The 18,008-nt window shown below is 36.4% G+C and overlaps 1 protein-coding gene across 4 annotated transcripts in view; it reads left to right on the forward strand.

Annotated features, from left to right (window-relative positions):
- LOC135700236 (3',5'-cyclic-AMP phosphodiesterase, isoforms N/G-like) overlaps nt 1–10,522 on the forward strand; it is a 36,001-nt gene extending 25,479 nt beyond the window's left edge. For all 4 annotated transcript variants that reach the window (XM_065220680.1, XM_065220678.1, XM_065220679.1 and 1 more), the window contains one exon: nt 4,182–10,522. In XM_065220680.1, the coding sequence (XP_065076752.1) occupies nt 4,182–4,244 (63 nt within the window). In that variant the 3' untranslated portion in view covers nt 4,245–10,522. The remainder of the gene's footprint in view (nt 1–4,181) is intronic.
- Nucleotides 10,523–18,008: the final 7,486 nt, after the last annotated feature.

Raw genomic sequence — 18,008 nt, forward strand, 5'->3', positions numbered from 1 at the left:
AAATCGTTAGATTCTTCGTCTTTAAAATAAATAGCACAAGGGTGAATAGTACATTGGACGTTCGTCCAATGAAAGCCTTGAACTGCATCCTGCACAACGAAAGAATAATTCTCCGAAAAATCACAGATTATGATGCATTCTGTAGCTTTCAAATTGCTTTTGACGTGTTTCATGCTTCTTCGGTCACGGCATCATTGGGTTCATATAGTTTGTGGTAGCATCGTTGACAAATGAAGGAGCTACTCTCATCTATTTTAATCTTTTTTTCCACTGCATAATCGTACAATTTATTGGTGATTTTTCTGGCACATGAACTCAACATCCAAACATCACACATTGAACACTTACGTTTCATTTTTAGATATTCTTCAATTCAACTGTTCTAGTAGGAAACTTTGATTTCGAACTGATCATTTCTTTCATAACATTCGTTGTTTTATGTGAAGCATTATATCGTACCTACGAGTGAGTGATATACCTACGAGTCTAAGCTGTAACTCATAGGTATATCAACTGTTCGTAAGAAATGACGTCACTTCAAACAGCTGTTTCAGGTAAATAGATGAATATTGCGAATAAATACAAACACCACCAAACATTTCCAAATGTCACTAACACCGCGAAGCCTATTGGGCTGGAGCTTATGTAAAAGTCATTGCCTACGAACGAGTGATATACCTATGAGGTACAGCTTGGACTCTTAGGTACTGATGCAACATGCAAAAAAAAATTGGCATTGCTGCCGTGTGGCATTTTTTCGCAACTTGTCATGGAAAAGGCCCTATGGGAGGAGTATTGAAACGAAACGCTTTAAAATTTGAGTATACGAAGGGAAAGGTAGGATCTGCAATGTTTAAAACTTGGTCTACGTGGTATATGGACGGCCCGCAGGTTGAACTGAATGTTGCACCCAGCTTGTAAGTTACTCATAGATTTCATTAGTCACAGCTGCTGTGACTCGATGGAGACGCATTGTGAACTACCTTGCGTCTTCATCGTTTCCATGCACGTGTGGTGCATATATTGCGGAACAATAATTTTTTATTTAAAAAAAATTGTATCTCCAAAACTGCTTCTCCAACATCGCTTTTGATATGTTATGTAAAATTAAATGATCTTTCAATTAAAAATACTAAAATAAGAAGTTGTTGAAAATCAAGAAAAAGCATTTGTAACATATTTTTTCCTACAAAATCAAATATCTCTGAGTGTTTCATAATTTTTCTTAAAACTACATTAAAACATCTTTCATTTGAAGGGTCAATCGTAAAAATCGGTCAAGAGGTTCAGAAGTCATAAATTTTTGAAAAAAAGACATTTTTGAAAAAAAAATGATTTTTTGGACCACCCTAACACGGAAATGGTCACCCTAATGGCGCAATAAAAAAATACGAGTCTAATATTTTTTGATAAGGAAGAACTATACCAATTTTCATGAAATTCTGAGAGAACTATAACTTTTTTCTATGGAATTGCTGATTATTAACCTTCCAGCTGTCGCGCGGTGCTCTAAGAGCACGCGCAAAAATACTCTATTTAAAGATTATGTTATCAACAATTTCCTTGGAGAGTTGACTTTTTTTAGTATCAAAGCCGAAATACTTTAAGGTGTGCTCATTAGTGTGCCCCAAAACAGCATTTTGAAACCTGGAGGCTCACCCTCCAAATAGCTTTTTTTTAATCTTTATTTAAGAGATTTTTAGTAATCTCTTTAGTTCATCTCTTCCTCCAAATAGCTTAGGATGTTAGCAACAAACTTTTGAGGGTCGAAAACTCTGGGAAATGTTGATTAGAGGTTTCAAATTTGAGTTTTTTGAAAGGAGTTCCTTTTCTTAGATTATATCTACAAAATATTTCTAATTCTTTAAGATCTTGCGCAAACTAACCCTTTTTAATTCTGTTTTACAGATTTTCTAGGGTCCAAACTATATGAAATAAAAATTGTCACGGGATAGTTTGTGTAATTTTTTTTTTAATTCTCCGTACCGATGATTTCATTTACCCCGTAACGTGGATAGATCACCTTTTCGTGGTACGTTACGGGATGTAAGATCTACAACCGATTCCAAGTCCTGACTACTTCAAACTAGGGGAACAGGATTTTCCAGTATTCCAAGGAACACATCTTATGCCTTGTTGATAGTGACAAGACTCGGCTTTGTCTACCGAGGATGATGTTGAAACAAGGAAAAAAATGAGTTAGTTGTCTTCATCTATGTGATTCCTAATCTTCTATTCGTTGTTCCCTAGTTTGAAGTGGTTAAGACTAGGATTCTGATGCATGGGCATTATCGGTGTCATACCTTAATTTTGTTGCTAATGAATCCAATTTTGACTGACAAAGAGGCGCGCCTTTGGAGGGTGTTTCAACACTCCGAAGGGTATAAATAGCGGGACCTTTCAATTAGAGTTGGATCCTTACGATAAATGCTAGAGTGGCAACTGTAAAAAAAATCGAATACTTCACGGTCGCAGTAGTGTTAGGTCCCGAACAGAGGAAAAAAAATATGTTCATTTCAAATTTGACGAATCCCAAGTAATATTGTAAGATTTAAAGAGGTTTTATAGCCTTCTACTATCATGGTCTACAGAACCCTCATAAAACCAAAATTGTTACTTGGGATGTTGAAATCTTGCTTAGATATTCACGATTTACCGAAGGATTTTTTTTTAATTCTTAATATATTCTCAGTGGAAGGTTATGTTTATCATCAGAATTAATCTTATTATTATTTTCAGCTGATAACTAATCAATGAATTATTTTGAGGATATGTATTCTTAGTTTTGGCCAATACTAGTTGATTTGTTTCAGGATCAGTAGTTGGACCATACTCCATCAATTCTCTTGCCAATCCTTGAGCTGGATCAGTTCTGCCTTGGTGCAAAAATCATAAATTTACAATGAGGTCCACTCTTCTTTTATCACCCGATAATAGCGCCACTAGTGACACGAAAGGTGCCTAGTACTCTGCAAATTGAGCGCTTAGCAGTTGACAGCTCAATATCAACAAACTTATCGAAAACAACTCTCAACATTAGGCTATGAATTACTCTTCATGGCGGACATCATGCACTACTTTTTCCAACGATTGTACATACACGTATACTCCACAGTCCAATCCAGGAACTTTTTTCGAAAATTCATATTTGAAAATTAAATTGGATTTTTTTTTTTTAATTCCGGTGAGTGGTTTACACATCTTTTGGGTGGTACTCCCCCCTGGACCATCGCTATTTGCTAATATGAAGCTTTAGTGTGATAATTTATTAGTTAGCCCCACAATTTATTAGCTAGCTAACACAAAGAACAGCCAGGGTAATTAACAATAGTGTTGTAATCTGCTGCCAGATTTAAGATATAAAACACATAATTTCTTATGTGAAAAGTCCAAAAAATCAATTGTTGTGTTCAGCTTGTATTGCAAAGTGTAGACTTCGGGAACCAGCTCATTTTGCCCCATTTGCCCCAAAACTAGTTATTCAAGGGAAATTAATTAGGAAATAAAACACATATTTTCATATGTAAAAAAGCTCAAAGAATCGATTGGAGCATGTATCCGAGTGTGTAGACTTTAAGGATTTAAGGGTAATTAAGAGCTACTCCCGAGGTCTACAATATAGGATACATGCTCGAATAGATTTGTTGAACTTTTTTACATAAGAAATTATGTGTATTATATCTGAAATCCAGCAACAAATCTGTTATTAATAAATAATGAGTTTTTGTGGGAAAATGGGTTATCTCTTCAGTCCGCACAGTATGAGATTTGTTGTAGTTGATTTCCTTGGCTTTTTACCATATCATCCACTACATTTTATTGCTGTGGATAATCAGCAGCGGCATATAAAGCAAAATAGCTTCTAATTTCACCAGGGTAAAATGGGGCACTTCCCGTAGTCTGCGCAAGCCAAAAACAAGGGCATTCGTTTCACGGATTGTTTTACATAAGAACAACCTCAACCTCTAGAAATCAGCGGCTCATAAATTTACACGATGTGTACTATGAATTTGTAGGGTATGTGACGCTCCATTTATGTGCATCATAGTGACTTACACTTCTTTTTGCGAATCAACCCATGATGAAAATAAATAATTTTTTGTCATATCTACATTCTCCAAAACTCCGAACGGATTGCAGTACAGCAATGCCTGATTTGATTTTGTTTCTCTTACTTTCAGATGACGCTGGAAGAGGAAAGTGCTTCCGAAAATGATGATTCAAACCGCGAGGATAAGCCCTAGAAAAACTGCACATCATCATCACCCCTGCTGTTCCCTGTCATAACGAATATACATTTAATCAAGAACTTTACAGAAATTTAGGCATATACTCATCGCACTTATAATCATGTATAAAAATCAGTACCCAAAAAGGATGAAAATAGAACACGGAAGGAGGTTGCTGGCAAATCGATACAAAGCAAAACAAACCAAAACAAACAAACAAACAAACAAACAAACAAACAAGCAAGCAACAATAACACACATGGACACATACATTAACAAACAAACGTACACATACACATACACGCGTTGGGGCTGGCTCCCTTCGCTTAATATATTTAATAATGAAATTGTAATTCGTTAATAATTTATTAGTTGAAAGAAATTTTATGAGCAACAAAGTTTTGTACGATAAGTTACTTTATTTTTGATACGTCTGAGATGTATATGTTGAAACCAAAAACAAAAATTCAAATGAAGCAAACATACACACCACACGAATAGCGAAATTTATATCCAAACCAAAAAGCATAATTTTAAATTGTAGTAGTACTAAGTACGTGACTGGGAGGGACATAACGGTCTGCTGGGAATTTCAAGGAAATATTCAGATCGCCTCCCACAAATAGTGGTTTTCTAAGTTTTATTACTTTATTCTGTAACTACTTAAAGTGATTGTGAAAGGAAAGCAAAACCCTGTCGAATAGATGGCTATAATTTGCTGCGATTATTTGTTGACAAGTGATCCCATGTTTTTTATGCCATGCTTCTGTTTTGTGGAGATATTTGTGCAATGATAACCGGCAACAGAAGAGCAACAAATGGCAAGCGAATTCGAGTTTATGTTGAGCCAGAGGAGAATCGATGAGACACAATATAAAATGAGAACAAATATAACGGTTACAAAACTGATGATATTATACGGTAAAACAGAAGAAAAACTATCTTAGGATATAAGTAGTTACTAAATAGAAGCAATATCAGAGCAAGGAAGAAACAAAGAAAAGAAAGACGAAAGACAGATTCTATTTTAAAAGATTGGAAATTGATTCTCATTGTGGGTTCATTTCGCATGTTGTCTAATCCAAGCAGTTCATTCAAATGTTAAGTTGCTCCATATTTCAAACTCATACGAATATCGAAAGTCCAAAAGATAAATTGGCTACAGCGTGTGGATAGAATCATTATCATACGAAGCAAATGACATTCGATAATCGAGTAGTAATCCATCAACAACACAAATATTCGAACGACATTTTGCGTTACGAAGAAGCTACTTTCCAAAAGATTGCTGTCGTGATATAATTTCGTGACAGCAAACTGACGTTCATCTCTGTTCTACAAACACATAAATTCTAAAACGCATTCAGTCATCATCGAAAACTGTTGTCGAAATCGTTTATTTACGCATAGATTCAATCCAGTTTATCTACAGAAACAAAACAAAACAAAAAACACACAGCCACTGCAACAACATAAAAATCAAGAATGCGATCGATAGTGTAGTAACGTGTAAGAATAGCAGTCAAATCTGTCTCGAAGCGGAGAACCTTCAACAATTAGCGAACAAGACTAATTAATAAATAATTTAAAATAAAATGAACAAAACCAAACAAAATTAAACAGAGAATCATACAAACTGTCTGATAACGCTAGTAATTAGTGAAATATTGATGTGTAACTAGTTTCGAGAGTTAGCAAAAGAGACAAAAAAAAAAACAAGCAAACAAAACCGTGAAAATGTAACTAGAATTTCGAGAAAAAATACCGAACTGTGTAGATAGTTTAGACTATTGGCTAAAATTAATTTCTTTTGTTCGTGGCCCCCCGCCGGTGCTACCAGGTATTCCAGGTACAGGTTGCTAATGTATTCTTATGGGATCGGTAACCGAAACGACAGAACGTAATGTTTACCAAAGTCTTCCATGTGAATGAAACTAATTTGGCATAGTGTTTTTTTTTTAAACATCCTCGAATATATCCGTGTATGAATTCTTTTCATAAAAGGTACTATGAGACTTTGTTCGTAGGGGAATTTACGTATTCTTGGCAACCTAAGCATCGATCATCTTTCTATAGTTTTTTTTCTCTAAGGAACGCACACATATACATTATTGGTTTGTTTACAATCTTTTGCTGCCAGCTGCTCTAACAATTTCAGTCGAAAGAATTGTCACAAACTGTTTTGAAACGCATTTACAAAGCTCCAATCTTCTCTAGTGAGAGCGGCAACTCGAAATCAGCAGCATTTTGTAGTACGTGTGTTTCATTTCAAGAAAAGCCTGCTAGATTGCTTTTTCTCAGTAATTTAAATATAATCACATTGAAGCTGAAAGGCTAAAGAATCGTTTGAATGCATTCAGCGAAGTGTTTTCGTAAGAAAATCAAGTGAAATTAGCACTTCAATTTGGGTTGCCGAAAATAGGCTGTCATACCGAAGCTGTCATTTCCCCTACCTGTGAGCCTATAAATCGTAACTTTGTTGTAGAGTGGGTTTTGCAAACTACAGACTTGCTTATTGGCAGAAATACAATCAATTGTATTTTGGGGCCATTCAATAATTACGTAAGTATGATTTCCAATATTTCAGAGACCCCCTCCCCCCTTTTAAGACATAGTAAGATTTGTTGATACCCCCATAAGGATCTTACCAACTTTTTTTTAATCGTTTTTTTTCTTGTGATCAAAACAACACTTTTTATTTAAGCAACCATTTAAAGAGGCAAACAAAACTTAAAGAACTTTACAGATCAACAGGTTTTTATGCGGATATATCTATCAGTTAATTTATTATAACATATAATATATAAATAAATTATAGAAATTCAGATAACTTATTTGAAAAGTACATTCGAAAGATCTTATTTTTCAGTATTTTATATCCAACTTTTTTTTTAATTTTGAGTTAAAAAAAAAGTTTTATTAGGACGTATTTTTTTTTTTTTTTTTTGACTTTTGCGGAAAAACTCATGATTTATAGATATATGATATCTTTTTCCAATATTTTAAGGAAAATCAAAACGTGAATTTTTCGGCCCTGGCGGTAAGCTTAATTCCTCTTAAGAGGCAACTTAACCATCACTCGATTTGCTTTTGCTTCTTCTTCTTATTCTTGTATTCCCAAATCATCACTTTCTAAAAGTATTGATAAAATTCGATGGTAGCGTGCGTCGCTGTGTCAAAACAGTCAATAAATCATAAATATCAACCGGTTTGGTGAGCAAAATCTCTTTTATTTTTTTTTACTTTTCAATACAACAGCAAATGTGACGTCACACATGCACGTGTATAAGAATGTCGTAGACAAAACATTTTTTATGATCCTGATTCATCAACACTTTTTGAGCACGAAGTGTTTAGAATCGTATTAATAAGTTTATAAATTGCTCTTTTGATTGTCGATTTCTCTAAATTTAGGTGGTGAAAAGTTGAATCTCTCACTAAGATGTGCTCGTTCCCCCGCTGCTGGCGTGCAAAAGAACCAGTATCAAGTAACTAACGGATTTCCACACATATAAGATCGACTCAAATTTAAGATTAAATTACTCAGAAAACGTAGTTTACTTGTAGAATGAGTAAAATTTTCCGTGTCTCATAAATCTTTTCGAATATGACAAAAATCGACTAAAATTTACTCATTTTAGAAGTACACACTCAAAGGATAAATCACATATCCAATGGAAAATATTCATTAGAATTACACATAACATTCATGTGATATCCCGCATAAACGATAACCATAAAGAGTGCCTAACAACCTATTCAGGTTATCATCCCAACAATATGTGGTACGGTGACACGATTTGTGATATCGTTCATGTATGGTGCTCGTTTATTAGGGATCATAATAGGGAATTGTACCACAAAATCACATGAACCTTATGTGTCAAAAGCAATTTAAGTGATTTATCATATAGAACTCATGTTATGTGAAATTCAGATAGATATCATTGATTTTGTTAATGGCTAAATATGATGTGCATTCCCAATGGAAACTACATGAAAACTTTTTTCCGTATACTAATTTCATATGTACATCGAGATGTTGTTCATATTAGAAAACAAATTCCTGTAAAGCTCGGGAAGTGTTACTCAGTCTATGAGTTAACTACGTTTTCAAGAATTTGAGTGAACTAATCTCAACTTTGAGTTGAACTCATTTGTCGTGTAATCGTAATTTATCCTTTTATTGATTATTTTTAACGTATACGGCGTAAATGGATGCATTCCCAATTCCAATTAGGTTCAATTCGTTAAAAGCAGGTCATTTTTGCTCGAACATGGCTTTTACAGACATTTCAAATTTCGTATCTATTTCATGACCACCCCTCCCCTCTTCATCACACGCAAAATATCTGCTTATTTTATGCAGCCCAATTACAGATATTTCTGAAATTCACAGACATTTTTCGCAGACTTCTGGAAAAAAAAAGATCTGGCATCTCTGCAATACACTTAAAATATTGTCAAAATGAGCGGGGTTAGGCGTCGCGTGAAATTATGGCAGTTAACGGTATAGTGGCATAAACGTGCATTGCACACGAAATGATACCCCAGGACAAAAATAAAGCATCATACGTTGCAGTTGCAGGTGTTCAACGGTTACGGTCAGCGACAGTATTGCGCGTATCTGTCATTCAACGGCCATGCAAATGTTACTTGGAGCTTTTGTTTATTTTTTAGGATCTGTCTATAGGTCGATTTTCATTATGTTTTACACACAATTTTGAATCAAAACTCTCCAACGCCTAGTTTGGCAACTAATCAAATATATTCTGGGTTAAATAATAAAATACCACCTGAATTACCTGGTAATGCCTGGGGAGCCAAAATATTAGTTGTTTTTAATTAGTAGGACAATATACCAAGGAAAAGAACATGGAGCCATACGCAAAATAATTATACGAGATTCATTATGAACAAATTGTTAGCTAACAAGCGAGGATACAGACACAATAGTAGTATATACCGTTTCAGCTTCGATGAGTTGAAATTTGACTGCAGTTGCCGATAGCGTTTTGTCGGGTTTCCAAATCGTAATGCTGCCTACCGAGTCCCCAATATTAACCCACCAATGCAAAAACAAAATAAGAATACACTTTACTCTCAACACATTTCGACTGGAAACTGCCCAAAGTTCATCAAAATTTTGCGCAATAAAGTGCCTCTTTAACATAATCAAGTATTAAAAGTAGTAGAAATAATATTATCAGGTTTATAGAATGAAAAATGTATGAAAACGCTTTACATGTTAGTTATATAATCCTCGTGTATTTTGCATAGGACGTAAGAAGACATACAATTGACTACTCTTCCGTCAGAGAAAAAAAAAGTTTGAAAGTTTCCACCCGCTCTAAGCTCTCTTCCCATCTCTGTCTCTCTCTCTATTTAAGAAACTTTTATCCCGTATCCTTGAATCACCCAGAGAAACCCAGTCATATGTACACATATAAAACAAAGCTCATAAAAGTACCACCTATACATACCCACGCGTAAGACAACATCGTTGCTAAAACTGAAAATATTTAAACTGTGACAATGTCTCAGCTTTTTGCAAATATAGATAAACATGACTGTTTCACTTGGTTAGTGAACGAACTTTGGGCAGACACGTTCCGGCGGATGCTATTGATGATAAGAACAGTTTCCGCTCCTTCGCAGATCAGACAATGTGCACATTTCTGGACAAACTATATTCCCTATTCGAATGGAAAGACGCTACAAAACGCTAATCTCAACTGCCAATCAAACTTCCCATTGAAGCTCAACTTGAATGGAACAAGAGAAAATTAGAAATTAAACATTACACACACGTATATTTTTTAGACGCTGGCCGTCGTTATACGCAATGTTTTACAACATAAATATATCTCTAAGTTTCAAATTTGTTGATTAGTAAAGCTTAAGAAAGGTACACACAATCAATAAATTGTGCCCTTTTGTTTCTCCTTCACAGTGGATGATAAAACGGTTCGAAATTTAACCAAATTGCAAATTGCTAGCAGCGCAAATGAAAATAATTCTACTGAAACAAAAATAAAGATGTATTGAAAAAAATACAACGCTATTTACATTACACTGAATTGTTTGTGATTGAACGTCTTCATCGTTCCCAAAGGGAGTGTATCATTCTGATCTAACATTTTTTACCGGAGTGTTTTGATTTCTACTTTTGTCCAATAGGTGATTTCTGCGAGCTAAAACTAAAAACAAGAACAGGACAGTTTTACGGATGCTACGATGTGTATGGAAAAATGGTTTTACTTATTGTTAAAATAAATATGTGTTTAAAACTACCTATTGAAGCGACTTCACTTTCCACATATCCGAAATCCATCTTGATTCCAGTACAATAATCTATTGTAGGGGGTTTTTAGATCGTGCGCCGCGAAACCTTTACTAGTGATCCGTGGTCCGTCAGAAATCAGATTTTTTTTTTCCAATGGATCTTAAATAAATTTGATCAAAACTAATGAACACATAACCCGATCTAATTTCCATCATAGATACATTTCACGCTAACTCGACAACTGGTTGACAGTATCCTTTCTGATTCCAATGAAACTTCGTATACTTAAGCAACTTTGCTTACGTGTTTTCATAGAAAAAAATCTGAGAATTTCGTGACTAATATTCAGCAAAAGCTCAATTTGCGCATTTCGTCCACCTAGCGGCAAGCTTTTGAAATAAATTCAAACTACTATCTGCTTAGAGTATAAACCGGTCAAGTCGCTTAAGTTATGCAATGTAGTGGTTTTTGTAATCAAGCTGCACATCTCAAATGTGTTGGTTTCCAACGGCCAAATATGGATTTCGTTAACGAGCACAATAATTTGTTGAGGTTATGTGACAAATGCATCGATCTACTCGAATTTGTCAAGGATAATCCCATTATAACTTGTCTGAATCGAACCGTGATCGATCGGCATGGCCAATGATCAAACGATCTCGTGATACTGCTGCGAAAGAAACACAATGGTGTCGTCCGAGTGCTAAACTTGAATTAGGCACCAAATCAATTGAGAAGGAAATGCTGGTCGCAGAGACTGTCGAAATCCCACCGGCGAAGTTCTGGATTTATTTGTCCAGGATTGCTCGTCATGTTACTGAGGATGATGTCTCCGAGTTGGTTGAAAGTTGCCTGCAGATTCAACAGCGTGTCGATGTCCGAAAGCTCGTGCGCAACCTGAATTAATTCGCATTCATATCGTTCAAAGTTGGAGTAGACAAGCTATTGAAGGGGACTGCTTTGGATCCATCAGTCTGACCTAAAGGAATGTTCTTCAGATCATTCGAGCACCAGGAATCAGTACACACTTAGATTTTTTTCGCCGAGATGGGCACCACCAAACAGGTCGGCATTTTATTTTGCTGGATCTCAGGGATAAACTTGCCGAGATTCAGCTAACAAACATATTTTTTGCTGAATTTCCAGCAAAATAAAATGCCGAGCTGCTCGGTGGTGCCCATCTCGGCAAAAAAATCTAGGTGTGTACGGGATTTTTGGGCTCCTACAGCAATTCCGTCGTAATAATGAATGCCTTCTGTCGCCCTTCCTGTTTTCAATGTCATTAAACAACGGAACGCGCATCGTACCATCATAGAAGCCAATAAGCCCCCCGACACTGTCGAGTCGCACTGTTCTTCTGCTGATTGTTCCAGCCATCTAAGTCGTTCCGTTCCTGTGTTTGGAGCTAATGAGGGGGTCTTCCAACTAGCTAACTCAGAAAAGTTCAATTAAATTACCGATTCCTCGCTTCCTGAAATCTATTCCATTGACACCGATGTTTTTCTGCACGGTGTACTTCATACTGCAAGGCGTCCTGATGTCTGTTCCGAACCTGTTGATCGCCCGTTGCAAATCATAAAACCAGAACATACGTCATCTGCATTGCTTCCAGCGTGCGGAGCTAATACCGCTTTCTGCGCTACTGCCAATTTCGATTCAATTCTAGTTCTACCACCAGGTAATGCTTAGGGATAGTATATGTCCAGCCGAAGCTTTGAATGGTACTGCCCGACATTCAAGTAACATCAATTTTCAGAACGATTCTGCACTTGATCACTCAAGTCCAATTATGTCCTAGATATCAAGGAGAAATTGATCAGTCCGCAACGTGATCTCTTGCCGTACTGATCTATTTGATTTTTGCTGAAGGAAGTGTTACTGGTTCCTAAACACACCTACCTTCCTTCAGATTCTTATAGTAATCTGCTTGGAAGTCGATTTGGTAAAACGTTTTACTGCAAAAAAGGACAATCTCTTGATCCCCCTTCTGATGAAATTTATTTGAGAAATCAATTTGATATGTTCCCGAATTATGAGAATGATCCATCATCCAGGTAAATTCCATTAAACTATCCCTGCTTAATGCCAAGAAGGAAAATGTCCCCTCTATTGTGATAATTAGTTCCGATTTCCACCCTTATAAAAATGTTATGGTTAATTTGCTTAACGACGTCTTCGGGGTATCATCCAAACCATTTGTGGAATATTTCAATCATTTGGGTTATCGTTCGCTATGTTTTTTTTTTTTATTAGGGCATGCTCTTTGCACGGAACTTTTGAATTTTGATAAATTGAAGTTTTAACTTCAATGAATGCCGTGTATTGGCTGAAACCTTGAATAGATTCAAACGTCTTGTCAAGTATCTTACTGAGAGCAGTAGACATTTTTTACTTACGACACCAAAACTGAACGTCTGTTCAAGATTGTTTTGAAAGGTTTGTCCATTTGTGAATCCCTAGATTAGATCAAAGATGAATACTGGCGAATCGCGCAACGGGATTTCTAATGTTTTTTTTATTTAGTTCACTTCAAGTCTAGTGAACTAAACAACCTTAAGGCCATAGAAAAAGCTAGCCTTATACTCCATGTCCGAGTGAACTGGGAACACGTTAGGAAGACTGGAGGAAATTTCCAAAACCTCACCCAGTGCCGTAAGTGCCAGGGATGGGATCACGGAGGAAAACATTGCTACATGCCAGCTAAATACATGAATTGTGGCGATTCCTCTCACGCAAAGGATGACTGTCCTGTGAAGAAAGATCCTATGAAATTTAAATATTCAAATTGTGTTGAGAAACACAATTCCAATAATTGGGAATGTAAGACTCGCAAAGCGATCCTAGAATCTCGTTCTGAGTGACAAGTAGGAAACGCACGTTCCCGACAAGGTACAAATTCCTCTGCTGTTACTAATTCTACATTCGTACCCACAGGTACAAATATCACCCCTGCTTCAAATTCTTCATCTATACCTACTCCACTCGCTGCTACCAATGTTCAGTGAGTTAATGCAGCGGGTAGAAATTTACTATTTAATTTGTTTTTCTTCATCGGACTTAACGTGTCTAAATGAAGCCTGATGGGGAGGAGCCTAGAAAAGGCGTAAAAACCACATATCTTTTCAAAATACATGAATCACAATAATACAATACAATTACAACGAACATTAATCAAGTCTATAGCATAAAAAAAAGTTATCCTCCTATGGCATAGAGTTGTCCGTGAATCAGGTAGAAGTCCTCGTCATGCAGTTGATCCGGAAACAAAAAATAAACAGGTAGCACAATCCTTCACGTGTACATTAAATGGACAGATACTCACCTTCTCAGGAGTGCTTTGGATACGATGACGAAAGGTTTTCGCTGCACAGTTAAAGTCGAAAAACTCGTAAAACTCGTTGAAACGCCCAGACATGAACAGTATTGGGTCATGCACGCTGTAGTTCGCAGCACGAGGTCCAAGATGCAGGATACTCCTCAACCGAAGAACTCGTTCGGGTGCGTAGATTTCAAATTCAGCCAAGATTCATGGAGAGTCGATATCACCAATAAGTACTTCCAAGATCGATCGCACTCGAGAGCAGTATAGAGCTTTTAGACAGGCAGGATCGCGAAACGCGTCCGCGACCTTGAAAATGAACCCGAGTTGCCTGTTAGCTTTCGCAACGATGCCCGAGTAATGAAGCACACGTTGCAGAAGTTGGTGATTTATCGTATAGTTGAATGCCACTGGTTTCAGCTTGCGATGAAATGAGATAATATTACATTTTTGTACATTCAACGTGAGATAGTTTCTTAAGCACCACTCTTCGAAAGTATCGATTAGGTGCTGAAGCCGCAAGCAATCGGCGAAGCTACGAACAATCACATAGATCTTCACATCATCCGCGTAGAACGATCGGCAACCAGTTGGGAGGATCAGTCCGGCCTTATTCACAAAAATCGAGAATAGCAATGGTCCCAAGTTGCTACCTTGAGGAACACCGGAGCTGTTTATAAAATAGTCCGATTGCTCTGATCCGATCCTAACACAAAGTTCCCGATTGGTCAGGACTTGAACCAACGAGTTAAATCCGAGTTTTTCAAGTTTAGCTAGCAGTATAGAGTGGTCAACCCGGTCGAATGCAGCCTTAAGATCTGTATATACAACGTCCACCTGTGTTCCAGCTTCTATACTCCGAAGACATAAAGATATGAACGGAGCTAGATTTGTTGAAACTGATCTCTTGGGAAAAAAACCGTGTTGGTCAGGAGAAATGTAATTTCTGCAGCTAGAGAATAATGCGTCGTTGATGATGATTTCGAAAACTTTAGAGCAGGCACTGAGTGATGTGATCCCTCGGTAATTATCGACGTTTCTCTTGTCTCTTTTCTTGTAGATCGGGAACATGAATGACGATTTCCAACGCGTAGGGAACTCCCTCTGCTGTAATGAAATATTGAACAGCTTCGAAAGCGGTGTTGTAAGCTCTGAACAGCATCGCTTCAGGATGCTTGAGGGGATCCCGTCAGGGCCAGCAGCATTAGAAAATTTCAGCTTCTGGATGGCGGATTCGACGAGGTCTACTGTAACCGAGGTAATCGAAAAATTGAAAGAATCACTGGGAGTGTCCCTCACCGCTTCAAAATACTAGCCAACGTAATTCTAACGGAAATTTTGACTTAGGAAGCATTACTGCTCCTATAATAGAATTTTACAGAAATCATTAATTGACATGATTACTGATATGCTTAAATTTAACTTCATGTTTGATGCTATTCAAACTGGAGCAGAATTTGCGGACAATATTGTCATGACTTTGAAATTCAGTAGTGGATTTTAAATTATTAAATATTTTAAATTGAAATGATCGATCTCTTAAAGATAACTTTTTGAGAGTTCATAACGTACATATTACCGTTATAACTGAAACGTTCCTTAAACCTAACCATAAGGTTAAAAGGGACGCAAATTATTTCATTTATAGAAATGATCGTCTTGATGGACCCTGTGGTGGCGTTGCCATCATTGTAATGCTCAAAGCAATTCCAATGATAATATTCTGTTTGATGATTGTTCTGTAGGTATTACACTATTCAATATCCAAACAGCCTAACATGCTTTTCTTCAGCAAGAATTTCCCTCAACTAATGATTTGGTCTTAATTGATTCATGTCAACTTTGTTGCCAATTGGTTACCCATGTTGACTTCGATTCTGATCACCTTCCAGTAACTTTTGAAATATCCCAAGAAATAATTTCGAACCCCAACAGCTCTACTTTCAATTACCATAGAGCTGATTGGGAGCAATATCGAACATTTATGGAATGTAGCTTCGATCCAAACATTCCTTTCCAAACCAAAAATGATGTTAATTATGCTCTTGAATCTCTGACTACTTCTATAGTTGAAGCAAAAGGCTGCCTCAGTGCCAAAATGCGAGGTTAAATTCTATTCAATTATAATAGACGACGATCTTCAGCTCTTGATCCGTCTTAAAAATGTCCGTAGGTGACAATATCGAAGAACACGCGATCCTGCCATTAAAGTTATCTGGCGGGATTTGCAAAAACAAATTAAAAAGCGATTTTCTGCCCTGAGGAACAAAACTTTTGGAAATAATGTTTCTAAATTAGACCCGAGTTATAAACCCTTTTGGAAAATCACAAAAATTTTGAATAAAAACCTCAAAAGCCTATTCCAGCGCTTGGTAAAATTTTGATCACAAATTTGAAAAAAAGCTCAGAAACTTGCTAAGCTATTTGAGAATTCCCAACATTTCAGTTTGGGTCTTACTAGTCCCATTAAGAATCAGGTTGCTCGGGATTATCTGAATATTTTCTCTCGGATAAATATTACTGGGGGACTGATTTGGACGAAGTAAGATCTATAACTAAAAAAATCATAATATGAAAGCTCCAGGTGAATTTTCGGCAATCTACATATACAACATCTGTATTGAATGTTGATGGGTTGGGAGCTTATTAAATTTCAAAAAAAGGAAGATTGAGAAACGTTGGCTTAGACTATTATTTTTTCTTGCTATCGAAAAGGGATTTTTCTTTCATAACAATTATCACAGCAATTTAGTCTTCATAACAGGTTTAATTTACAGTATCTGATTATTTTTTACTAAACAGTATAGTATATTTAGTTGTAAACATTTTGTTTTTATACGCATTTTCAGCGTGGTTCATGCGTTATTTGCATATAGATACAAACATATCATAAACATTTTCTTTCCAATAAGAAAAATCAGTTAATTTTTTTTGATAATGTTGAACTAAACGAGCAAATAAAATAACTCACTACACAAGTGCTAGAACATGTTGTACATTGGATGTAGATTTGTACACATTTTTATGCTTTAGAAGCGATTGATAGTTGGATAGATTGGTTTCAGAAAACTTACAAACATAAATTTGGGAATTATTTACGTGTTGCTTTTATCAGAGAAACACAATCAATTACTCTTGGTCTTCCAGACATAACATGATCATCTTTCATCCTAATGTACAACCAGGCTTTAGCATGGAATGTGCATGACAACTTAGCAAACATTACAACCGCCCAACGAAAAATTAATCACCTGTACACTCGATCGTCAGAAACGATGCTTTATTTGAACGTCTATTCCACTTTTTTTTTATTGCAATAACTATCATTCCTACAGCAAACGTGCGGAGTCGGATCAGGTGTAATGTAGATCAAAACAATATTCTACAATCAGCTAAACTCGGACTTCTTTTAATTAACGATCTCATCATTGATCTGCACGATCTACTGGCGAATGACGAAGGGTAACCAAGGTGTGAATCATCACAATCGACAACTCACGGTTAAATTTTGATCTCTTAACGCTAATTTTACAAATAAATAACGGAAGTTTATGCACACCAATAACAAGCTAAATGCAGACCCATTTTTGTTTTCACTTGAACATTCCGTCGTCTCGAATGGCTAATACATAACAGTACGTGTGCTGCAACATTCTCAATAAATGTTGAGACAGTAACGCACGTGCGTCAATTTTTATACTGAGATCCTTCAAGGACAGATTTTTAAGAATGTTCTGAGAAGAGTGGCAACTGAGGAAAAGACCCACAAAAGCTGGTTTCACGTTGATCTATCTAAGATTATTGAAAATGCAATACTACTACATTTCTGATCGTCGATTACCCTCGCTATGTTGGTTGCACGACTGGCTAATAGAGCTCGAGACTGCTAGGAAGGAACACATTCCTTCGTATAGCTCCCATTTTGTAACAATAATCTTAGCGTAGAAGAAAAACCTGTAAATATCTATATCCTCTTTGTGTTTGTGTAAAGAACAACAGTTTAGCTGTATATAATTGATAGCATTTGCAAAGCAACGTGCCAACGATACGTTGCAATTAACACACATTAGTAATGTAAAACTATTAGATATAGATAATGCGCCTCTCGCCTTTGGTGTCCTCTATTAATCGGAAATATGAGAGACGGTGGTGTACATTATTGTGTTTCTTTTAC

Source organism: Ochlerotatus camptorhynchus, unplaced genomic scaffold, assembly GCF_037179485.1.
Source record: "Ochlerotatus camptorhynchus isolate MF236.1 unplaced genomic scaffold, CSIRO-AGI_Acam_v1.1 ptg000130l, whole genome shotgun sequence".
NCBI classification, from domain to species: Eukaryota; Metazoa; Arthropoda; class Insecta; order Diptera; family Culicidae; genus Ochlerotatus; species Ochlerotatus camptorhynchus.